This window comes from Gigantopelta aegis, chromosome 1, assembly GCF_016097555.1.
Source record: "Gigantopelta aegis isolate Gae_Host chromosome 1, Gae_host_genome, whole genome shotgun sequence".
Taxonomy (NCBI): domain Eukaryota; kingdom Metazoa; phylum Mollusca; class Gastropoda; order Neomphalida; family Peltospiridae; genus Gigantopelta; species Gigantopelta aegis.
This window is the reverse complement of record NC_054699.1, coordinates 29,626,809-29,652,660: the sequence shown is the minus strand read 5'-3', so window position 1 is coordinate 29,652,660 and position 25,852 is coordinate 29,626,809. Positions and strand designations below refer to the sequence as shown.

General features: G+C 37.1%; 1 protein-coding gene across 1 annotated transcript in view; it reads left to right on the top strand.

The window, feature by feature from the left end:
- The window catches only part of LOC121375164 (von Willebrand factor A domain-containing protein 8-like), a 94,517-nt gene that overhangs the window by 22,965 nt on the left and 45,700 nt on the right, over positions 1-25,852 (top strand). Inside the window, exons 14-25 of the mRNA XM_041502480.1 lie at positions 134-247; positions 1,259-1,427; positions 3,056-3,127; positions 4,819-4,934; positions 6,257-6,366; positions 8,561-8,667; positions 9,645-9,793; positions 10,358-10,433; positions 11,577-11,739; positions 12,224-12,343; positions 13,946-14,151; positions 19,052-19,203. Of these exons, the coding sequence (XP_041358414.1) occupies positions 134-247; positions 1,259-1,427; positions 3,056-3,127; positions 4,819-4,934; positions 6,257-6,366; positions 8,561-8,667; positions 9,645-9,793; positions 10,358-10,433; positions 11,577-11,739; positions 12,224-12,343; positions 13,946-14,151; positions 19,052-19,203 (1,554 nt within the window). The remainder of the gene's footprint in view (positions 1-133; positions 248-1,258; positions 1,428-3,055; positions 3,128-4,818; positions 4,935-6,256; positions 6,367-8,560; positions 8,668-9,644; positions 9,794-10,357; positions 10,434-11,576; positions 11,740-12,223; positions 12,344-13,945; positions 14,152-19,051; positions 19,204-25,852) is intronic.

Genomic DNA, 25,852 nt, shown 5'->3' with positions numbered 1-25,852 from the left:
TTCTAATGTTCACAATTACCAAATATTTGACATCCAGTAGCTGATAATTAATTGGTGGTGTTAAACAAAAGAAAGTTATATTTTTAATGCACTTTTGTTAAGGGGAGATAACTGTTGATGTATTTTCTTACAGATTGGTCCACGAGAGAGAGCTGCAGTTGTATGATGGGACGCGTCTTCTTCAACAAGACAAGTACCAAGATGTGAAAGAGAAGACCAAACTAACCGATGAACAACTCCGAGAAAAGTAAGACAAATTGTTACTCAGTGTTTTCTGATATTAATTCACTTAATCACCTAATACCAATTGAAGTTCATGTTTACAAAATTAATGTAAGGAAAAAGGAAAATGTTTCTTCATAATAACAGGGTCAAAATTCCCATTGCCAAGTGAAATATTCTTGTAATGCAATTAATGAAATGTTGTCAGTGAGTGCAAGTAATGTATTTCTCTATACATGTCTTGCCTACGATTGAATTGTGCTCCAGTTGTTTTATAAATGTATTAGAATTTTAATCTTTGTTTGTTTTAAAAGTGTGTGACACATAGTTTGCTGGACTATTGCTCGACAAAACATAGAAATAAATGTGTCATATTATTAATGTGAATGACATGAACTGACATTTTTTGCATTAATATAATTATGATTGCATTAATTTCAGAATATACAGTAGTCTGACGATTAATTTTCACAATTTGAAAAAAATAATAAACAATAGCATTTAACAGTGATAGAAATATGCAGAATGTTTTTACTAGTCCACTAGATAAGCATTTAACAGTGATAGAAATATGCAGAATGTTTTTACTAGTCCACTGGATAAGCATTTAACAGTGATAGAAATATACAGAATGTTTTTACTAGTCCACTAGATAAGCATTTAACAGTGATAGAATATGCAGAATGTTTTTACTAGTCCACTAGATAAGCATTTAACAGTGATAGAAATATGCAGAATGTTTTTACTAGTCCACTGGACAAATAAATCTTGAAATCTACGTGTCCACCAATATTTTCACTTGTCCAAATAAATGGTTTATTTTATTCAAGTATTAAGATGATGTTTGTGATTGCTAAAAATGAAACTGCACTGAAAGCTTTTACTTGTCCACTGGACAACCACCGAGGCACATTTTGCTTGTCCAAATAGATTTTCACTTGTCGGGACAGACAAACAAGTGCTTATTTCAAACACTGTTTTAGATAATATCCTGAATATTTACACTGTCGTTTTCATCTGATATTTGTTTTTCAAGACAGATTCTTCCCATCCATCCATCATTCCGGATAGTGGCACTGGCCGAACCTCCGGTTGTCGGAAGCAGTAAACAGCAGTGGCTTTCTGCCGAACTGCTGACCATGTTTCTGTATCACCACATGAGACCACTGTCGCGGGTGGAGGAAACTGATGTTATCAACAGACTTGTAAGTACAGAGACCTGTTACCTAATAAAATAGAAAGTGTGAAGTAATTATTAATCTGAAGTGTGTTGGCGGGACTTGAAATAGCAGCCTGCAAAAACTGAAAAGCAATCCATTTTTTAGCGCGATCAATCTAGGATCAATTCCTGTCGATGGACCCATTGGTGTATTTCTCATTCCAGCCAGTGCTCCACAACTGGTATAACAAAGGCTGTGGTATGTACTATGCTGTCTGTGGGATAGTGCATATAAAAGATCTCTTGCTGCTAATTGGAAAGAATAGCCCATGAAGTGGCAACAGCGGGTTTCCTCTCTCAATATCTGTGTTGTCCTTAACCATATGTCTGACGCCATATAACCATATATATATAAATAAAATGTGTTGAGTGCGTCATTAAATAAAACATCGAAAATAGTAGCCCATGGAGTGGTGACAGCAGATTTGTTTTCAATATCTGTGTGGTCCGTAACCATACATTTATGTCTGACGCCATATAACTGTAAGTAAAATGTGTTGAGTGCATCGTTAAATAAAACATTTCCTTCCTTCCTTCCATTTTTTAGATATAGCAGGCGAAATAAAAATCCACCTGTTAAAACCACCAAAAAATTGCAGGTAACTTTTCAAGAGAGAGATGTTATTTTCTAATTCCATAATGCTCTAAAATACATCTCGGAGGTCGTAATTTTTCACACACTATCCTAAACCGTGCACTTCAGCAGGCCATATTTTGTTTTTAGCAGTACATATTTCTAATAACCTGCTGTTTTAAAAAAAAAATAACAGCAGACCATTTTTAACTTCCTAATTCTAGTAGCCCTGTGTTGGTACACTGTCTTCATTCCCCATCATCCAGCCAGTGCTCCATGACTGGTTGATCACAGACTGTGGAATGTACTGTCCTGCATATGAAAAAAAAGCACATGAAACATCCCTCGATGTTTTTTATTCAGTAGCAGTAGCCTATGCAGCAGCAGCAGCATTGATTTTTCTTACTTTACCAACCTATTGTAAAGTGTTGAAAATGTGCTGAGGCTTATGGGAAATACACATATACAGTTGCTTATTCCACTTTTGCTATACATATTATATACGTTATTGATTAATTATACAAGATCAAGATACATGACATTATTTTTTGTAAAATGCTTAGTATTAAAACTAATGATACCGGCCTCAATGTTAAGCCATTGCACATAAACTTGATAAAGCTGGTAGGTACAAGGTTCGCAGCCTGGTACAGGCTCTCATCCACTAACCACTAACAACTAACCTACTGTCCTGGACATACAGCCCGGATAGCTCAGGTGTGTGCCCAGGACAGCATGCTTGAACCTTAATTGGATTATAAGCACAAAAATAAGTTGAAATGGGCTGTCTGTCCAGGACAGTGAGTTAGTTGTTAGTTGGTTAGTGGTTAGTGAGAGAGAAGAGGCCTTACACCTACCCATTGAGCCCTTAAGAACTTGCTCTGGGTGGGAGCTGGTAACGGGCTGCGAACCCTGTATCTACCAGCCTGTAGTCCGATGGGTTAACCACTGCGCCACCGAGGCCGGTATCCTTTCATCCTTATGTACTGAATGTTGAAAGTACCATTTCATAAAAATTTAATATATACATGTATTTTTAGGTTCCCAATGCAAAAGGTCTGGATAAAATCTTTGACTTTGTACACAAACTGAGGGATTCTCAAGATGGAACTGTGAGTAGCAGGTTTATAATCAATGCTTAGTTTTCCTTCACATTTGTATATTAATAACGTCCACATTTGTTACCATGGTCAGTGCTTAAGTGGGCCAGAAAATATTGTCAAGAATTTATTTTAAATGTGTGTAGTTAAAACTGAGTTGGGTTGTTATATTACAATATATACGTATGATTATTTAAATACTACAATGCAGATGTAATTTGTCCTTAGCACGGGAATATTAAAAGGGGTGTGGTGACTGTAACCAAGCTTCCCCCCAAAATACGACCACCAGCCTTCACAAGCTGAAGCTATATATAAATACAGACGTGTGTGTATATATATATATATATAGCCACTTCTGTGTTAAGTGGCTTCTATTGCTGTTAAATTTATGGAATTCATCTTTGTCCGTAATATTTAACACAATGTTTGTATGTTATTCAGCTAGACATGAGCATTATAAAAAAATACCGGCCTCGGTGGCGTAGTGGTTAGACCATCGGTCTACAGGCTGGTAGGTACTGGGTTCGGATTCCAGTTGAGGCATGGGATTTTTAATCTAGATACCGACTCCAAACCCCGAGTGCGTCCTCCGCAAGGCTCATTGGGTAGGTGTAAACCACTTGCACCGACCAGTGATCCATAACTGGTTCAGCAAAGGCCCTGGTTTGTGCTATTTTGCCTGTGGGAAGTGCAAATAAAAGATCCCTTGCTGCTAATCGGAAGAGTAGCTCATGTAGTGGCGACAGCGGGTTTCCTCTCAAAATCTGTGTGGTCCGTAACCATATATCTGATGCCATATAACCGTAAATAAAATGTGTTGACTGCGTCGTTAAATAAAACATTTCTTTCTATAAAAAGATTCTTTTAAAGTGTGACATCGGGTAAGTACAAAGAAGGTGGTCAGCTGTACAAATCAAAAGAAGAGAATGATTAGAAACTGTTAAAACAGCCTTATGTATTATATTGTAGTGTTATTAAAGGGACAGTCCTGAGTTTACTGCAATTTTTAAAATGTTATCAACTAACAGAGACTTTCTAACGACTGTAATTACATATCAAATATATTCTTCTACATAAAATATTAGTGGCTGTATATTAAACGTGTTTCTGAGTGTTTCTGATCGTTCTAATATTTGTACTAGGTTAAATTTCATTTTATTTTCTAATTATTATTTGTACAAAATTATTTGAATGAATGAATGTTTAACAACACCCCAGCACGAAAAATACATCGGCTATTGGGTGTCAAACTATGGTAATGCAAACAAATAAAGTGATGACCAACATCAATATAAAAATTCAAGATTTAAATAAAAACAGTGTAAAGAAGTGTGCAAAAATACAGATATCAAAGATAGATACTGACTTTTACTCAAAACTTCAATTTGTGCAGTATTGGCTATTCTCAAATAAAATGTTATACCCCTGCACCACGGTGAGGTTACAGCACGCACAGGAGAAAATTTTTTGAAGACAAAATTCAGTTTGAGCTTCTTACAAATATTAAAATGACGAGAAACACATTGAATATACAGACACTGATAGTCTAAACAAGAAAATATATTTAATGCATATTTTTAGGCGTTAAAAGATTTTATTAGTTGGAAACATCTTACAAAGCAGGAAACTCAGGACAGTCCCTTTATAGGGAAATGTTATGTAAAATGTAAAGAAAATAAATGATTTTCAAATGTTTTTAGCTTCAGTCCATTGCGTCGTCCATGTCCACTCGACAGTTGTTGAGAATTGCCAAAGTTCTTGCTACATATCCAACCAGTGATCTCTACAACATTGTTCATAAAGCCTGTCTTTCAAGGTTAGTTTGTTCATAAAGCCTTGTCTTCCAAGGTTAGTTTGTTCATAAAGCCTTGTCTTTCTAGGTTAGTTTGTTCATAAAGCCTGTCTTTCAAGGTTAGTTGTTCATAAAGCCTGTCTTTCAAGGTTAGTTTGTTCATAAAGCCTTGTCTTTCAATGTTAGTTTGTTCATAAAGCCTGTCTTTCTAGGTTAGTTTGTTCATAAAGCCTGTCTTTCAAGGTTAGTTTGTTCATAAAGCCTGTCTTTCTAGGTTAGTTTGTTCATAAAGCCTGTCTTTCAAGGTTAGTTTGTTCATAAAGCCTGTCTTTCAAGGTTAGTTTGTTCATAAAGCCTGTCTTTCTAGGTTAGTTTGTTCATAAAGCCTGTCTTTCAAGGTTAGTTTGTTCATAAAGCCTGTCTCTCGAGGTTAATTACAGCATTTTTTAAAACCTTGTATCGACAGTAGTTACAGAATTGTTTCCAAAGCCTACTACTGAGGTCAGTTACAATATTGTTCACAAATCATGTTATTAACGTTAGTTGTAACTTCAGATACATGTGGTTCTTAAAGCCTTACATGTACATGCATATCAAAGTTTGTGACAGTTGATCTCTTCAACATTGTTCACAAAGCCTGCATGCTTTCTAGGTTGGTTATAATAGTCAAATAAAGTCTGTCTTTTAAGATTCGTGACAGGTTTGTATTCAAGTCAAGCTATTTTTGACATTTTGCAAGAAAAGGCTGATGCCATTGATACCAGACATAATGAATTACACCGTGCTTGCACTTCACAAAGTGTTTCATCTGCAGTGTGTACTTGTACTATAAAAGTATTGCATGAGAGAAATTAATGCAAAAAAATGCAAGATGGTGATTTTACATCTATAAGCTACAAACACTTTAAAGATGGCAGCTGACTTTCTTGTTTCATTTTATTATTGATGAAATGTCAGTTTTTAATTCTTATTAGAATCTCACTGGTAACCATACGTATTACGTTAACTGAAAACGATGTACATGTATTAACAATTCTTGCATTAATTAATATCTGGTCCTTGGGTTTGGACGTGTGGTGTGCGTGGTGAAGTACTGCATAGGCTTCACTTCAGGCTCTTGCGTTACACGGTACAATTTATCTGTGTGGTCCTTAACCATATGTCCGATGCCATATAACCGTAAATAAAATGTGTTGAGTGCATCTTTAAATAAAACATTTCCTAATTAATACCTGCATTTCTGGCTAGGTTTTGCTGTCGTATTGTTTTACACTCACATTAATTTCATGTTTTACTCCTTTTTTTTCCCTTCTCAGTTTAAGTACCCTGTATTCGTTTTGTTACAGGTTTCTTCCAAGATTAGCACAGTCTGCTCTTGACCAGACCCTAGAGGAAGTTGGAATAACTGTGATGAAGAAAACACCGTCGGAAGACAGCCTAGAGCGATCTATAACTTGTGAGTCGGTTATGCCAAGCCTTTGTATTTTCTATAAACAGCCAACCTGGCTTAAGAAGTCATAGAGGTTTCTGTGGCCTCAGTACAAGTAAGTTTCTCCAGCCATTCCAGTTTCGATTACGATGGATTTGAATTGTACGACTATGCACCTATTGTCATGTGGGAGTGGGATGTAGACCAGTAGTAAAGCATTCACTTGATGCGCGGTCGGTCTAGGATCGATCCCTTTTCGTGGACCCATTGGGCTATTTCTCGTTCCAGCCAGTGCTCCACAACTGGTGTAACAAAAGCTGTGGTATGTACTATCCTGTCTATGGGATGGTGCATATAAAAGATCCCTTGCTGCTAATCGAAAATAGTAGCCCATGAAGTGGCGACAGAGGGTTTTCTCTCTCTATATCTGTGTGATCCTTAACTATATGTCTGACGCCATATAACCATCAATGAAATGTGTTGAGTGCGTCGTTAAATAAAACATTTCTTTTCTATTGTCATGTTCACAGAGATAAACATTACAAATGTTGCTAAATTTACCTTTAATACACATTCGGTGTAAAATTTCTTTAGTTTTGGAAATCGGTTAGAATTTCATTATTGGTCATCGGTTATGATCGGTTTGCATGAACCGATCAACTTTTGATTACACAATTGGTTGAATTATATGCACGTAAGAAGTATTTGAATCATAAGGACCATGCACCTATCATTATGGTTTTTTTTCTACAAATTGCAAATTTTACCTTTAAGAACTATTTATTATCTTTTTTTCTGTTTGTTTACATGAGAACAAACATCAACCCAAACATATTTAGGCTATATCAATTGCAGCATCTAAACTGGAGGAACAATTACAGTTAATATTTTATCACTCAATCGATTATGGATTTTTGTAATTGATAATCACATCGGTAGAGCCAAACCAATCAATTTTCTATTATGGTCGACGATTGTAACATCACTAGATTTCTTTGTGTACACATGAAACAAATTGTAGCCCCGGCAGATTTTACATATACAGTGAAATTCCCCTAAGCCAGACATCCTCGGGACAAAGTAAAAAGTCTGGTTAAAATATGTATCCGGTTTAGAGAGGTCAGGGCTGTAGCTAGCAGGGGTTGAGGGAAGGGGGCCAGTTGCCCCCCCCCCCCACCCCCCCTGAAAAAATCTGGAAAACATTATAGAAACTTGAAGAAAATTCTCTTCATACCCGTTTAAAGAGTTTTAGACTATTAACTACTCAGTTGCCCCCCAAACAAAAAATCCTAGCTACGGCCCTGGAGGTTCCCTTATATACTGATATTAAAAAAGGGGCTGTGAAAAATGTCCGGTTTTGACGGAATTCTGGTTTACAGAGTGTCTGGTTTTGAGAGGTTTCACTGTATTATACATCAGCTAAACAGTTAACATTTTTCTTGACCGTCGACTGGTACATCAAAGGCCGTGGTATGTGCTATGGGATGGTGCATATAAAAGATCCCTTGCTGCTAATCGAAAAGAGTAGCCCATGAAGTGGTGACAGTGGGTTTCCTCCCTCAATATCTGTGTGGTCCTTAACCATATGTCTGAAGCCATATAACCATAAATAAAATGTGTTTAGTGCATTGTTAAACGAACGCGCACTAAAATTTAATATGAACTGTGTTAAAATCATACTGAAATGACTGAAAAATGAAGATAAGGTTTGAACAGGAGTAGGACTGAGCGAGTCAACTACTCGCCGACAAGAGTCGGCGGTGAAGTATAAATCTAGCTAGGGCTAGCTCTGGCACTCGCCAAATTCCCTAAATGCGAATTAAAAAAAAAAAATTGGTGAATTTTATTTTAATTTGGCGAAATAATTTTATGTAATAACTGCTATTTTGATACAAAAGAGCTGGGTTGTTTTAATTTTTGAAGTTTAATAGATAATTTGGCGAAATAATTTTATGTAATAACTGCTATTTTAATACAAAAGAGTTTTTTTTTTTTTTTTTTTTAAAGTTTAATAGATAATTTGGCGAAATTATTTTATGTAATAACTGCTATTTTGATACAAAAGAGTTGGTTTTTTTTTAATTTTTAAAGTTTAATAGATAATTTGGCGAAAAGTTAGCCCTGCTAGCTTAACAGTAGTTGTTACTGGTTAATGATGACTCAGTCTTGTTTAATAATTTGCACAGGACCATTAAAAATACTGTATCAAATTATTTTCTAGGTGAAGTTAAAGACAACAAATTGCGGATCGGAGACACCAAAGTTACTGTGTACAGTCCTGATAACCGTACAAAAGTGCCAGACATTCTCTTCTATGAAAATCCGCAGGTATTCATTAAAAAAGTAAATTACATTTGTCATCTTCGATCATTTGTAGGATCCAAACACCTCAGTGGACCCATTCTGTGATTGTTTTTTTTTTCTGTCCCAACCAATGCATTATGACTGGTATATCAAAAATAGAAAAGTGCATATAAATGATCCCATGCTGTGAACAGAAAATTGTAATGGATTTATTAAAAAAAACCCGGCTCTAATAGTAAAAAATATGCCTTAGTGTTTAAATAATCTTATTCAACTTGGATATACGGTCTACCCATGTGCGGGTGTAGGTTATACATCCGGCAAGGGGAGATAATTCTGCAGTGGGGGTTATAACTTGGAGTCGTATAGCATTGTTGTTGTAGGTAAGTATGAATAATAATGAAAATTAGACATTTTTGTCTAAAACTAAGGTATGTACCTTTAATAAATCACAGGAGAATGATCGTTTTGTTAGGGCGTTGCTCACACGAATCTTATTTTCAATAACCTATTTTATGTTTGTGCGAAAAGATTTGTAGCACCATTTACTTGGATATAATGGGTTACGCAAAAGGGAAATGGGTTACTTGAGTTTATTTCTGCGTAACCAATAAATGGGTCACGCAGATTTTAAAATTTCAGTGATCTGAATCAGTGTACCCTAGGGGTGGTGTTAAACAAGCAAACTTTAGTTTGTAATCCGAACTGGCCTCGGTGGCGCAGTGGTTAAGACATCTGACTAAAGGTACAGGCTTCATAGTCCGGTACTGGCTCCAACCCAGAGCAAGTTCTTAAGGGCTCAGTGGGTATGTGTAACGCCACTACACCTTCTTCAGTCTCACTAACCACTAACCAACTAACAACTAACACACTGTCCTGGACAGACATCCCAGATAGCTGAGGTGTGTTCCCAGGACAGCGTGCTTGAACATTGATTGGATAATAAGCATGAAAATAAGTTGAAATGAATGTAATCAGAGTTATGTTTCGTTGTTTGTTAGCACCTGACTGTAATGGAAGACATGTTGAAGGATTTCACTCTGGACGAACACTTGCTGCTGGTCGGAAACCAGGGGGTCGGCAAAAACAAGATTGTTGACAGATTTCTACAGCTGTTAAACCGACCCCGAGAGTACATCCAGTTACACAGGTATGTGAACTGTAAACATTTTCATCTGACTCGTTCTAAAATATAAAATAATTTTAATTTATTTTTGTGCATTTTTCTAATTGTGATGATATTTTATAGCTGTTAATGTTGCTAAAATTATGCAAAAAATTAAGGAAGTCAAGCATTTGTTGCCACATGTCTGGTCTTTACTGTCAGTACATCAAGGCATTTTACTGGCCACAATTGGAGTTGAAAACAAAATACAATTGATATCCCAATATTTCATATTTATTGTCGATAAAACAGTAAAATTATAAAATTAGTCAAAAAGTAATTTTAGTGCAGGATTATCAATAATTTTTAATTTATAAACTTGAAATAGTTCGTATTGAAAATGAAAACATATGGAATGTCATATTTTACTATAACATGGCCAAAAAATGTTTCTGTCTTTTTCAGACTTTGCTTTATTATAAAGTTAACCCTTTAGGTTTGAAAGTAAATTAAGCTGAATAATTGAATGAATATTGCCATGATTTGATTTTTGTTTACTACTTAATAGTGTGTTTACAACAGTTCCTGTGGTCTATTTTTTTTTAACAGAGATACGACAGTTCAGACCCTGACCCTTCAGCCCACAGTTCAAGATGGAATCATTGTTTATGAAGATTCCCCTTTGGTGAGTTGTGGAAACACTTATTATTAGTCCCCTATTGTTCCAACCGAAGGAGACTATAGCTAGGTTTTGTCTCAGTACTTCTGTCTGTCCGTCCGTCCGTCCGTCTGTCCTTCTGTCTGTCTGTCCATCTGTCTGCCTGTCTGTCCCACATATAGTTTTCCAGAATTTGTTTTTCACAATGCCTCAAGATATTGAGCTGACATTTTGTGTATAGCTTTATCATGTATTGTTACAGATCAAATTTGACTTTTACAGCGATTTACCCATTTTTGACAGAGTTATGGCCCTTGAACGTGGGTGATATGAAAATTAGTTTTCTGGACCTTTTTTTTTCACAATGCTTCAAGATATTGATCTCAAATTTATTGATTTAATTATCATGTATAGATTTTATCACATACTTTTACAGCTCAGATTTGACATTCATAGTGATTAACTAATTTTTTTTTTTACAAAGTTGTGGCCCTTGAACTCGGGAGATAAGAAAGTTTTTTATGCCCGGTAGGGAACATATGTATTGCTTTAGCAGTAGTTTGAAAATACTTGTTTACATTTGTATATGCATGTTGTATATACATGTACATGCAGGTCTTGGACAGAACTCTCCGGCGAAGTCAGAGGTTGTGCCCACGACAGGTGTGCTTGAACAGTTCTCTGATGGAAGCATGCAAAAAATGTCCCATACATGTACAAATGTACTTTGTACATTGAATATCACGCAGGCTGAAGAGATACGTGTGAAGAGGAATGGCTGGATGAACACAGATAATGAGAAGAAAGCCACCATACCGCCATGGCATGGCAGTTGTTGGTTTCTCTCTCATTATTTATAGTCCATAACCATATATCCGATGCCATATAACTGTAGATGAAATGTGTTGAGTGTGTCTTTAAATAAAACATTTATTTCTTTGTTATCATGTCTGACACCATATAACCATAGATGAAATGTGCTGAGTGTGTCGTTAAATAAAACATTCCTTTCTTCCATGCAGATGAAGGCTGTGAAGCAGGATCACGTGTTGGTGGTGGATGAGGCTGATAAAGCTCCGACTCACGGACGTGTATTCTGAAAACCCTCATCAAGTCCGGGGAGATGCATTTAGTGTGTCTTTAAATAAAACATTCCATTCTTCCCTGTAGGTGAAGGCTGTGAAGCAGGGTCACGTGTTGGTGGTGGATGAAGCGGATAAAGCTCCGACTCATGTGACGTGTATTCTGAAAACCCTTGTCGAGTCCGGGGAAATGCATCTGGCCGACGGACGGAGAATAGTTTCAAGTTTGTATTTGTGTTTGGAGTATTCAGGTGAATGCATGTAATTATTATAGTCTAAGGAAGTTACCTGTAACAGTCTTGACACTAGATTTCACTTCTTTCTTTCAGCTACCTCGGACCTGGAGTATAGTCTAAGGAAATTACCTGTGATAGTCTTGACACTAGATTTCACCTCTTTCTTTCAGCTATCTCAGGCCTGGAGTCAAGTCCAACCGTGATAGTCTCAAAGTCATAGGGTTTACATGTATAGTCTGTTCCACAGAGAACACCTTTTTTTCATGCTGTAGAATATACTACAACTTATTTATTTCTGAGCTAATTGATTTGTAAATTGCACACAAAAGTAGTATATTTTTATTATTTCCAAAACTTATTTTACTTATCGTCTTACGTCAAACCAGATTGAAATTATTTACAAAAAACATTTTCATAGAATGATGGGATGGACTCTAGTTTAAATATAATACACATTATCTGTGATAGTCTGACACCAGATTTCACTTTTATTTTCCAGCTACCTCAGGCCTGGAGTCGAGTCCTTCTGTGATAGTCTCTCACCCCGACTTCAGAATGATGGTTCTTGCCAACAGACCAGGATTTCCATTTTTGGGGAATGACTTCTTTGGTGCTATGGGTACATAGACCTTTGTTTAGCTTATCGATTTAAAGGGACGCACCATAGTTTTAAACACTAAGGCATATATTTTACTATTAGAGCCATTTTTGATAACTGAAATCATACTTTACTTTTATTGTATTGTTTATATTATCCAGTTCTGTACATTCAAAGTGTTTTTGATCATCCTGGTGTTTTTAATATCACAAAATGCATTTTTTATATTTTTAAAAACGCACACACGTCTGAGAAGAAACAGTAATGGAGTAGAGTTTTTGTCTATGTTTAGAGGGTGTTTCACCATTTCAAAGTCACGTACTCATGTTTCACTCACTTGTAACTTTATCCAAATGTTTTATAGGTTTTATAGATTAACTAAATTTAGTGTTAATTTTCACGGGTTGAAACTAGGGTATGTTCGTTTAATAATTGGCTAACACCAGAATAGAGATGTAATTTTGCCTTTGTCTTAATGAAATATTTAATAATGGATACATTTTTAGAAAGTGTACATGTAGTTTTGTTTTTATACATTTTCGTTTCAACATATTTTCGTGCTTACATGTACATGTATATCCAATTAAAGTTCAAGACGCTGTCCTGGGCACACACCTCAGCTATCTGGGCTGTCTGTCTGGGCTGTCTGTTGTTAGTTGGTTAATGGTTATTGAGAGAGAAGAGGGTGTAGTGGCCTTACACCTATCCATTGAGCTCTTAAGAACTTGCTCTGGGTGGAAGCCGGTACCGGGCTGCGAACCCTGTACCTACCAGCCTGTAGTCTAATGGTTTAATGACTATGCCACTGAGGCCGGTTTTTATACATTTGCATTACTTTTAAACCATTTGAGACTATTGCTTTAGTGGATCCATACATGCAGGTTTAGTGTTTTTATTTGCAAATACAATCAAATATATTGCACTTTATTTTGCAATGAAAATACATGTAATAACAAATTTAATCACAATCTCACTTTTTAAATGTCATTTCATTTCTGCTTAATGTAACCAATGGCATTTCGTCCAATTTCAGTAGAGTGGTCCATACATCCCAACACCCAATCTATTGAAATAGGATGAAATGCTATTGGTTACAAGTCAGTATTCATGACAATAGAAAACAATTCAAGTTTTCTACAAATTCATAAAAAAATAAATATATATATATACATTTGTGTATTACAAAATATGTAGTTACCAGTTTTTATCTAAAATAGATCCTATAAACATCTCAACAGCATACACCATAAAATATATTGGAAACAATTTGGGGGCAGGATGTAGCCCAGTGATAAAGTGCTCTCTTGATGCGCAGATGATTTGGGATCGATCCCCGTCGGTGGGCACATTGGGCTATTTCTCGTTCCAGCCAATGCATCACGATTGGCATATCAAAGGCCATAGTATGTGCTATCCTGTCTGTGGGATAGTGCATATAAAAGATTGCTTGGTACCAATGGAAAGATTTTAGCGGGTTTCCTCTCTAAGACTATATTTCAAAATTATCAAATGTTTGACATCCAATAACCAATGATTAATAAATCAATGTGCTCTAGTGGTGTTGTTAAACAAAACAAATTTAATATATTTTTTTTTAAAACAATTTGACACTTTATTTTGCAGGTGATATATTTAGCTGTCATGCAATAGATAACCCTGATGTTGAATCTGAAATGGCCATGTTACGACAGTATGGACCACACGTGCCAGAAACGACATTGAGAAAATTGGTGCTTTCATTTGGAGAACTGCGAGAAATGGCCGACCAAGGCCTCATTTCCTACCCGTACTCCACACGAGAGGTTGTGAACATGGTTAGACACATCGAGGTAATAATTAGAGACACAATTTCAATCTGTTTCGACTTTTTCTGTCAGTTTCCTCCGACTCTTAATCTTCTGAGCTGTCCACACCATCGCTTACCTGTCTCAACTTCCTCCACGGTTGCAATCTCTGTGTGTTTCCCTGCACCCACCTGCCATCCTCGTCCTCTGCCGCTAATAAAGCTGGTCTGACCCACGGCACTAACTAACGACCGCCGGTAGTAAGGGTGTATAGTAAGTTGGTGGTTACAAGTGCCTCTTAACAATGCCAGAAATAACTACTGAACACTCCCCAAAGTGGTTTTACTACCGTATTTTCCGGCCTATAAGCCACTACTTTACTTCTGTGAATTAGAAGGTGCGTTTTATAAAACGGTGCGCTTTATTTATGAATGTACGGTAACCGCCATGCGTATAAAGTGCACCTTATTTTTCATTCTCATAGGCGTGTGCTGCAACAGTTTTCTCTGAATGCGCACGTAAAGCCCTATGACCTGACCTCATTCTCATAATACCGGTACCCTTCGTTGTCTAGTCACCCCTGAACTTTGGCTGAAGCAATAAAACAACACCTGCCCTGGTTGTATTGTTGCAACTTACAGCGTCAAAAATGGACTTGATCGTCAAGTTCATTAATTTGATTTCTCCAACATTCATTACAACTGGTGCATTTGTTTTGTTTGTCTGATGTTTTAAAATAAAGCAACTCGCCTGTAATGTTGTTTGTTTTTGTAGCAAAAACACTCCAGTTGCCTGTTGAGTTTGATAGCAAGGCCAGTTACGCGTTAAACCATATCACGTGACACGGTTACAATGTCATGGTCACTGACGGCTAATTATACTGAGCCGTCACATAACAATGCCAACAAAACAATGACTTAATTGATCCTTTTAATACTTCTGTTTGTTACCTGTTTGTAATATAATTAGTAGATCAGATTTTATGTTCAGTATGAAGCTTACGGCATGACGTCAAATAAACTGAGACTAAATTGTAATGTTTTTATTACAAGTCGACATTTCCCTATTAATCGGCCCGCAAACAATGGGCTGATTTCTATGGCTTTTATCTAAGTAACGCCGTGGATAAACATTTTTGCAAAATGTATTTTTTGTTTTGTTTTGACAGTTGAGGGGTCTTCTTGTGAATATTTTTTTAAGTTTTTGGTTAGGTGTATCAGCAATTTAGACTGGCAAACTAATACTGTACGATCGAACTATATACCTGTGTTTAGTTTATACTCATGCTGTAAAACGTTCAACATGCCTCCTGTCAAAAAAAGAAAGAGTACCATTTGCTGAAGAAAATGGCAATAGAGCAGCTGGCAGAGAATCGATGGTTAGAAGTTGGAGAAAGCAAAAAGATGTTTTGCGATTGACAAAAAAGACAAAAAAAGCCAACAGAGGACACAAAGCTAGATGGCCAGAACTTGAGAAGAAAATTGAAGACTGGGTCCAGTTACCATCAGACTAAGAGCCAAGGTGATTGCCAGAGAGATGGGAATAGATGATTTCCAGGCCGGACCATCTTGGTGTTTTCGTTTCATGATGCAACATTCCTTGTCAATCTGTACTCGGACAACAGTTTCACAAAAACTGCCTGAAGATTTTGTGGAAAAGCTGGCACTATTTAGAACTTACGCAAGTGATACGGTTGCTGAATATAACATAAACCACGACAACATCATCAACATGGATGAAGTTCCCCTGACATTTGACATACCCATGTGTAGAACCGTAGAAACGAAGGGTGTAAACACTGTTAGTGTACGAACAACAGGGCATGAAAAATCATCAATGACGGTAGTACTGGCATGTACGGCATCTGTGAAAAAACTTCCACCTATGGTCATTTTTAAACGAATAACCAATACCCAAAGAAAAATTTCCATCTGGCGTTATCATTCGATGCAACAAAAAAGGATGGATGGATCAAAATATGATGAGTGACTGGTTGAACTCTTGCTACGTGAAACAACCTGGTGGATTTTTTCATCAAAAGAATTAAGGCCATTTTGGTAATGGATTCTATGAGGGCTCACATTAACCAGGGCTTCTAAAATTTTATAAAAATCCACTAGCCATGGGATCAGTGATTTTAAAAATGTACTAGCCATGATTAAAAATTCACTAGCCCTACTTTAAATAAATACAATTTTACTAATAGTAATACTCAGATATGTCACCTAAAGAGAGAGATTGAGCTTACAAATCCTTAGATTGGGGTGGAAAGAGGGGTCAGGATATTCACATTTATGAAATATGTAAATGCAGCATTTGACAAGGTTTTGTTTCCACTAACCGTCGGGCTAGTTATAGTAATTATTTACTAGCCCAACACTGAATATCACTAGCCATGGGAGTGGGACTACCATTATCTAGAAGCCCTGCATTACGGTTGACATCAAGGATCAAATAAAACAGTTGAATTCTATCCCTGTCATGATACCTGGTGGGATGACGAAACTGCTCCAACCCCTGGACATTTCCGTAAATAGGTGTTTCAAAGCATATCTTAGACAACTGTGGGAAACCTGGATGACCAGCGGAACACACAGTTATACAGCTACAGGGCGCACGAGGAGAGCGACATACGCTACAGTTTCAGAATGGATACTTGAATCGTGGAAAAAGGTCCCAGCAAGTTGCATTATCAGCGGATTTGTGAAGGCCGAACTGACGTATGCAGACACGAACACCGACAACTCCACAGAATCAGACGATGACATGGAAACTATGAGTGACCTGCCTGGTCACGTTGCCGAAGCATTTCATTCCGACACAGAGGACGAAAATTTCAGTGGATTTGAATCCGACGATATCGAATCAGAGTGAAAGATGAACACTAGTTTATTAAATTACCCGATCAGTGATAAAACATAAATTTTGAACCAGACTTCAAATTGTTAGTGGGGTGGGGAGTACGAATAAATGTTGTTACGTATATTTATCATTTTGTTGTATTTCATTATATTGCATGTAATTATAATTATATTAATACATTATTCTCGGCAAATATCTTCAAATGGCTGTCATTTGAAAGTTCTAAAACAATTTTTAGAACTATGAATGACGATCGACAGTACGCTACTTAGTTTCGGTTGACTGACCCATATACGGTAGCTTGACACGACCTCTTCTGAATATGTAATTTTTGCACACGACACACCAGTTTGATTACTGAGAAACACGTGTTGTGGTATTACCATAATAGATTGTGAGTACTAGTATTTGTCACTTGTATACTTCTTAAAAAGTTATTAAAATCAAATATGAACAAACAAAACTTCATCATATATTTTTGTGTGGGCAATAAATGCTAGATTACGAACAATGAGTTATGATGTTCTTGTTTATGTATCGGGAAAAATAGCGGGGGTTTTGACCTATTTACTGGTATCTGAAGTGAAACTGAGCCACACTTTTACAACAAACAATTATTTATTTTTTGATTTAAGGGAGAATAAATATCTTTATTGTTGTTAAATACAAACAGTAATTAACTGCAACTATGTTTGTGGCTCATTTTTTACCGCGGCTTATTTAAAGGTGCGGTTTATGTAAGGACGTAGTTTGGAACTTTGTCTAAAATCAAGGGGTGCGGTTTATTTACTGGTGCGTGTAATAGGCCAGAAAATACGGTACGCCCACAGCTAAAAGTGGATGGGGAATGGCAGGTGTGTGGTACAGATAGCCACAAGAGATAAACACCTCTCGTGGTTGGAGAGACAAGGACTGGGATGTAGAAGTGGATAACGAAAGAAGTTGAAAGACATACATGGTTAAAAGTTTGGATGAAAAAGATGACGTAAAACTTTACAAACTTGCTAACATGCTCAGGGAACGAACATGGATTTATTCAGGATTTCTTCACCAGGGTCTGGTATCTGATGGGACTGTGAAAATTAGCACGAGTAAATCATACTTTGGACATGTTTTCAGGCCACTAACTGATACAGTACACAACTGTTAAATTAGTTTATTAGAACAGACATGTCTAAATATACAGCGACCCTCCTCTAAACCGAACACCCTCAGACCAAGTAAAAAGTTTGGTTATAAGAGGTATCCAGTTTAGAGAGATTCTGTTCTGTACATATATTTAAAACGGGAATGTGAAAAACATCCAGTTTTGAGGGAATTCCAGTTTACAGAGGGTCTGGTTTTGAGAGGTTTCACTTTATATATATTGGGAATTTTAAGTACTAAAATTGTGAATTTTCAGTGCCACTTTTTTTTGGGAAGGAGCTCATGTTTGGACGCACAGAAAGCCGGGATAAATCCCTGATGAAATAATCACTTTGACATACATTTACAGGAATATTATTTCTTAGCATGTAGTGTGTCTGTATCTATGTTGCTTAAAAATCATGTACAAAACAAGTTCTTTACTGAAAACATAAATGTGTATTTTCATTATTCAGCCAAACATACTATATATTAAAAATTAAGTATTGTAATATGTGTCGTATCGCAAGTCAGATATTGGGATATTTATTCTATTATGACCCATTCCACTACTTTCAAACAGTACACGTCGTCGCTGAACTAAGAAAACCTCATATCTGCATTTTAAAAATGGTTTTTAGGAGATGAAAAAAACCCAAACTGTTTTGTCATAAGCTGATTCAAGTTAATAAATGCTTTATACTTCATGTTATAGTTAAATTGTTATATTGAATGAGCTTGTAACAAAACAGGGTTTCTTTCATCTCCTGAAAAACATACAAAATGCAAATACGAGGTTTTCTTAGTTCAACGATAATATGACATTGGAAATTACAATGGCCAACCCAGAATCTGTTAAAAGAAAAGAAAAACAAATGAAATACACTCCACAGAGATATTGACTTTACTCAGTAATAAATTGAATTATTAATAAATGGGTTTTTTTTTTTTTTTTCAGAAATTCCCGCAGGAAGCATTGACGACGGTTGTGAGGAACGTGTTCGACTTCGACTCGTACAACAGTGACCTTCAGGAGACTCTGATCACGACGATGGAGAAACACGGAATTCCACTCGGTGCCAAACAAGCCAGCGTGATGCTGGCTAAAGAGTAAGATTTGGTTGTTACATGAATCCACCAGCAGAGAATGAGAAAGTCTGTTTTGTTTAACGACACCACTAGAGCACAATGTATTACTCATCTTCGGCTACTGAATGTCAATTTCATAATTCTTTTAGAGAAAACCCGCTTCATTTTACCCATTAGCAGCAATGGATCTTTTATATGCATTTTCCATAGACAGGACAGCATATACCATGGCCTTTTAGATATGACAGTCATGGGGCACTGGCTGGGATGTGGTCCACAAGCAGTACGCAATTAATATTTATTCATTGTTGGTATTTTTGTTACCCTAGGACTAATATTAGGCTTGTTAGATGCGGTTTTCATCCTTCCTATGACAAACTTACAGATAAATTTACGTGACTTTTTTTATGGTGATGACCGAGTCAAAATTTTAAAAATGTTTTTGTACAGATGCCTAGTATTATAAGTCACAATATTAATACCTGTTTACTTAAGACACATTCAAGGCACACAAATTCATGGGGAAAATCTTCTAATTCACACAAATGACAAATTGGTTACCAAGTTCATCATTGCACAATGTAAATCACATGTGATCTTACATGTGATACTATGAACTCTGTTTTAATCATTTGACATCCCCCTCTAATGAATGTTTTGTAACAGCCCTTAAATGTATGTGATAAGTGTTCTGATTTTTTAAAATCATGTAACAACCCCATCTAGAGATCATTTTGTAACAGCCTCTACATGTATATGTAATATTGAGTGTTCCATTTTGATCATGTAACAACCAAATCTGAATCTTTCGCTACCTAGTCATATTGTTATGATATCTAGTATGTAATCAGTTTCTTATCTTGTAATCAATTTTAATTAAATAAACTTAGTTTTCAGTGTTTATTATAAAATGCATATGTTTTTATGCAAATTTTCTTTTAATAGGCAAATTGAATATTTGTAATTTGGTGAACATACACATGTTGAAAGAAAAAATTAAATAGATACTGGGATTGCTTTTGAAGTCCCAAGATTGTAAAATCATGGTCTCTAAAACTAAAACTAAATATTTATATTCTGTACAAATCCAAATTTGGACAAGTTAAACAAGTATTTTTGTTGCAGGAGATATGACATTTTGGCAATTGGGACTATGATTTTACAATAATTATAGTAGAATCATATTTTCCTAAAATGTCAGCTTAGTTGCAACTGAAATGTAGTACATTTATTGTAACAGAAAAATTGAACATGTTGTATACTAGACAAGTAGTTTCCATGCATTTTTATCTATAGTCTGTGGGATGGTGCATGTAAAAGATATCTTGCTACTAATAGAAGTATGTAGCAGGTTTCCTCTGTAGACTGTATCAGAATAGCCGATGATTACTAAATGAATGTGCTCTAGTAGTGTCGTTAAAACTGAAACATTCTTTAATCATACAAGCTAATAAGAACTGTGTGGGGGGGGGGGGGGGGGGGGAGAGGGTCTGTTTCCTCCACTTGAGGATAAAATAAGAATTAAAATATGGCTTATGGGCCCCCTTCTTTAGAGATTGTGCCCCCCCATCCAGATATTTTTTCTATGGGCCTACTCTACCCCATCAAGTATACTGCATCTACATCCCACCGACAGCATACACTGTAGTTCAAAACACGGCCTTGGATATACCAGTCATGGTGCACAGGCTGGAATGAGAAATAGCCCAGTGGGCCCACTGACGGGGATCAATCTGAGAACTGGGCTTTACTACTGGGCTACATCTTGTCGTCGTCGTCCCCCCCCCCCCCCAATCAGAACAGTTACTCAGAAAAGTTAACCAATCAGAATGTAGTCAAGAAAAAGCACTTCTTCAATACTCTTGTGTAGAAAAGTAGTAGTGTGATTAAAGTTCGATGTAGCAGTTGTTAATTTGTCTGTCTTTAATTATCCATTGTTAAATTATAGCAGAGTGAAGCGAATGAAACAAGAGATTATTATATGAGCTTGTGTGTCGAACTGGATATACAAAACGAATGTCTGGATTACTCAAGTAAAAGCGAGGGTAATACCTGAATCCTGACACAAGTTTCATAAATCAGTACGATTCACATGCGAGTGTAATAATTTCTTTATTATTCATATCATTAGACTAAGTGTTATTTCCTTATGAATAATAAGGACCATCTCAAAATGTTAAACCACAACTAGAAGAAAACTACGAAATGTCGTCATATTTTACATGCACAGTCTGAGCTACAACTAGGAAAGTGACATCATGTTATGACGCCACTTCCCAAAATGATGTCATTACACTTGTTATTACACAATATTATTATTTTTATTAACTTGGTTATGTTGAACCACGTGGATGATAAATAGAACCAATACCTGGTGCCATACACTTCCCATTGTAAAATGTTCCGTGTCATTGAAATGAGGTTTGAAGAGCTGTACAGGTAACTGTATTGAAGACAGTATTAAATACATGCACCTGCAGCTACTAGATTAATGTATAATATGTGTATATTTTTAAAATATGACAAATAAAGGAAAACATGGTTATGTTATACATGTATGTTGTTTGTTTTGATTTAATTCCTATGTTTTATAGAGTGAATGTGTGTGTTTGCACTTGCGTGTGTGTGTGTGTGTGTGTGTGTGTGTGTATGAGAGAGAGAGAGAGAGACAGACAGACAGAGAGAGAGAGAGACAGACAGAGAGACAGACAGACAGAGACAGAGACAGACAGACAGAGACACAGAGAGAGACAGAGAGACAGACAGACAGAGAGACACAGAGAGAGAGAGAGAGAGAGAGACAGACAGACACAGAGAGAGAGAGTGTGTGTGTGTATGTGTGTGAGAGACAGAGAGACACAGAGAGAGAGAGAGAGACAGACACAGAGAGAGAGTGTGTGTGTGTATGTGTGTGAGAGAGAGAGACAGAAAGACACACACACACACACAGACAGACAGACAGGGAGACAGAGTTAGTTTGATACATAAGTGGGCAAAATGTTTGCTCAACCAGAGCTAGCCCTAAAATGCTTTTTGGAGTCTGTGGTATGTGCTTTCCTGTCTGGAAAAGCACATATTAAAGATCCCTTGCGGCTAATGGGATACTGAAGATACTGAATAAGTATCAAATGTTTGATATTTGACATCTAATAGCCAGTGGTAAACAATGTGCTCTAGTGTTGTTATTAAACAAAACAAAGACTCACCAGGACCAATTGCTTGTTCCACAATGGAAATTGTCTGCAGCGAGAAAGACTGTGAAATTTCGAGAGGAAATTCTCAATGTTAAATTGGAATCATGCTATTAGAATCAAAATTAATAATTGTGAATGGTATGCATTTTAGCAAAGACTTTATTGATTAGTTCACGACAGGATGTAGCCCAGTGGTAAAGTACTTGCTTGATGCTCGGTTAGTTTAGGATCGATCCCCATCGATGGACCCATTGGGCTATTTGTCATTCTAGCCAGTGTATCATGACTGGTACGGCACATGTATTTCAAAGGCCGTGGTATGTGCTATCCTGTCTTTAGGATTGTGAATATAAAAGATCCTTGCTAATGATGGAAAAATATAGCGGGTTTCCTCTCCAGGAATAAATGTCAGAATTACCAAATGTGATATAGGTAATGATGTTTTTGATGATTTTGTTGTTATTAATGACTACTGACACATGGACACTTTCACAGAGGTAACTCTTAAATTTAATATATCAAGTGCAAACAGACTTTCTTCTGTTTTGGGTAGGATTTTACTTAATTAGATTATCAAGCACTTGCCTATTTGGTAGATTTTCCCCCAATCTTGACCTTACACTGGTGGGACAAATGTCTGTATTCTCAAAGACTACATTAAATTACTCATCCTCATGTTAATGTCTTCATTTTGTCTGCATGGGTCTCATTCCTAGAGAAAGAAACAAAGGAATGTTTTATTTAACGACCCACTCATCACATTTTATTTACGGTTATATGGCGTCAGACATATGGTTAAGGACCACACAGATTTTGAGAGGAAATCTGCTGTCGCCACTACATGGGCTACTCTTCTTATTAGCAGCAAGGGATCTTTTATTTGCGCTTCCCACAGGCAGGATAGCACATGGCCTTTGTTGAACCAGTTATGGATCACTGGTCGGTGCAAGTGGTTTACACCTACCAATTGAGCCTTGCGTAGCACTCACTCAGGGTTTGGAGTCGGTATCTGGATTAAAAATCCCATGCCTCGACTGGGATCCGAACCCAGTACCTACCAGCCTGTAGACCGATGGCCTAACCACGACGCCACCGCGGCCGGTTTGCCTGAAGTACATGTACTTAGGATTGAATCATCTCAGTGAACCCATTCTCTGGATGGATTTCTCCCAATCCCAACCATGCAGTGCCCCATGACTGGTATATCAATGGCCATGGTTTGTGCTGTCCATTCTCTGGATGGATTTCTCCCAATCCCAACCATGCAGTGCCCCATGACTGGTATATCAGTGGCCATGGTTTGTGCTGTCCATTCTCTGGATGGATTTCTCCCAATCCCAACCATGCAGTGCCCCATGACTGGTATATCAGTGGCCATGGTTTGTGCTGTCCATTCTCTGGATGGATTTCTCCCAATCCCCACCATGCAGTGCCCCATGACTGGTATATCAGTGGCCATGGTTTGTGCTGTCCATTCTCTGGATGGATTTCTCCCAATCCCAACCATGCAGTGCCCCATGACTGGTATATCATTGGCCATGGTTTGTGCTGTCCATTCTCTGGATGGATTTCTCCCAATCCCAACCATGCAGTGCCCCATGACTGGTATATCATTGGCCATGGTTTGTGCTGTCCATTCTCTGGATGGATTTCTCCCAATCCCAACCATGCAGTGCCCCATGACTGGTATATCAGTGGCCATGGTTTGTGCTGTCCATTCTCTGGATGGATTTCTCCCAATCCCAACCATGCAGTGCCCCATGACTGGTATATCAATGGCCATGGTTTGTGCTGTCCATTCTCTGGATGGATTTCTCCCAATCCCAACCATGCAGTGCCCCATGACTGGTATATCAATGGCCATGGTTTGTGCTGTCCATTCTCTGGATGGTTTACTCCCAATCCCAACCATGCAGTGCCCCATGACTGGTATATCAATGGCCATGGTTTGTGCTGTCCTTTCTATGGAAAAGTGCATATCAAGGATCTCTTGTAACCAATGAAAAAATGTAACGGGTATTGGGGGGAGGGGCCAGTGGGTTCCTCTGATGACTACATGTCAGAATTACCAAATGTTCGACATCCAATTGCTGATGATTAATTTGTGTGCTCTAGTGGTGTAGTTAAACAAAACAAAGCTTTATTTCTAGAGCGACTTACATGTATTTCTGTTCATTGCTGTGAAAGTTTAAAGTTTGTTTTGTTTAATGACACCACTAGAGCAAATTGATTTATTAATCATCGGCTGTTGGATGTCAAATGTATGGTAATTTTGACATAATATGGTCTTATAGAGAAACCCCGCTACATTTTTCAATTAGTAGCAAGGGATCTTTTATATGCACCATCCCATAAACAGGATAGCCTTTGAAATACCAGTTGTGGTGCATTGGCTAGAACGAGAAATAGCCCAATGGGTCCACCCTCTTTAGGCAACATATCTGATTATTACTATTATTTAGTAAAATTGTATTAACTTAAAGTAAAGTAGGGCTACATGTAGTGGTGACAGCTGGTTTCCTCTCTAAACTCTGTGTGGTCCTTAACCATATATCTGACGCCATATAACCGTAAATAAAATGTGTTGAGTGCGTCGTTAAATAAAACATTTCTTCTAGTTTCTTCTAAAGTAGGGCTAGTAAATTTTTAAAATCACTGATCTCGTGGCTAGTGAATTTTATAAAAATTGTAGAAGCCCTAGCTTGTAGGATTAAATCTCGGTAAACCCATTCTCTGATTAATGTTTTTCTTTTACCATCCCATCCAGTGATGTATGACTGAACATGGTATATGCTGTCCTGTCTGTGTGGAAAGAGAGTCTAACAAATCAATTTCTGCTAATGGAAAAATGTAGCAGGTTTCTTTTAAAACTATATGTCAGAATTACATATAATAGGAAGTAATTAACATACATGTACATGTGTAGGTAGTACTAAACCAAATAACTTCCTGCTGGGTCAAAGTTCGAGGTGCACCCAACTTTTGATAGAGAAGTTAACACCACAAGTCCTGTGATTAGTGATAAATGTAATTGTGTTGGTTGTAAAAAGAAATACTTACATCTGGGCTAAAATGTATGCAATTTTATTTCATCTGGTACCACTGTGTCAAGTAGCCTTGTGCTTGAAACATGTATGGGGTACCTGTAAAAACAAGTACTAGAATTTTGTGCGGAACTACGGTAGTCATAAACGCTACCCGTTATATCAGAAATGAGCAGCTTGACCACCAATTTTTTCTGATTCACTTTAAGGGTATGGGGTGGTAGTATTTATATCCGTGGCGTTTATGTCGATTGATACGTGCAGGTAGGAGTTTTAGCCACATATGTTACTATTGTTGTCTATGGGATTTGATTTGGTAGTATACACCCTAAACCAGTGTGCTCTAGTGGTGTTGTGAACCTAAACCGATACAACAAACTTGAAAAAAATGTCCTCCCCAAATGCACTATTCCTGAACAGCCCTTACAGACT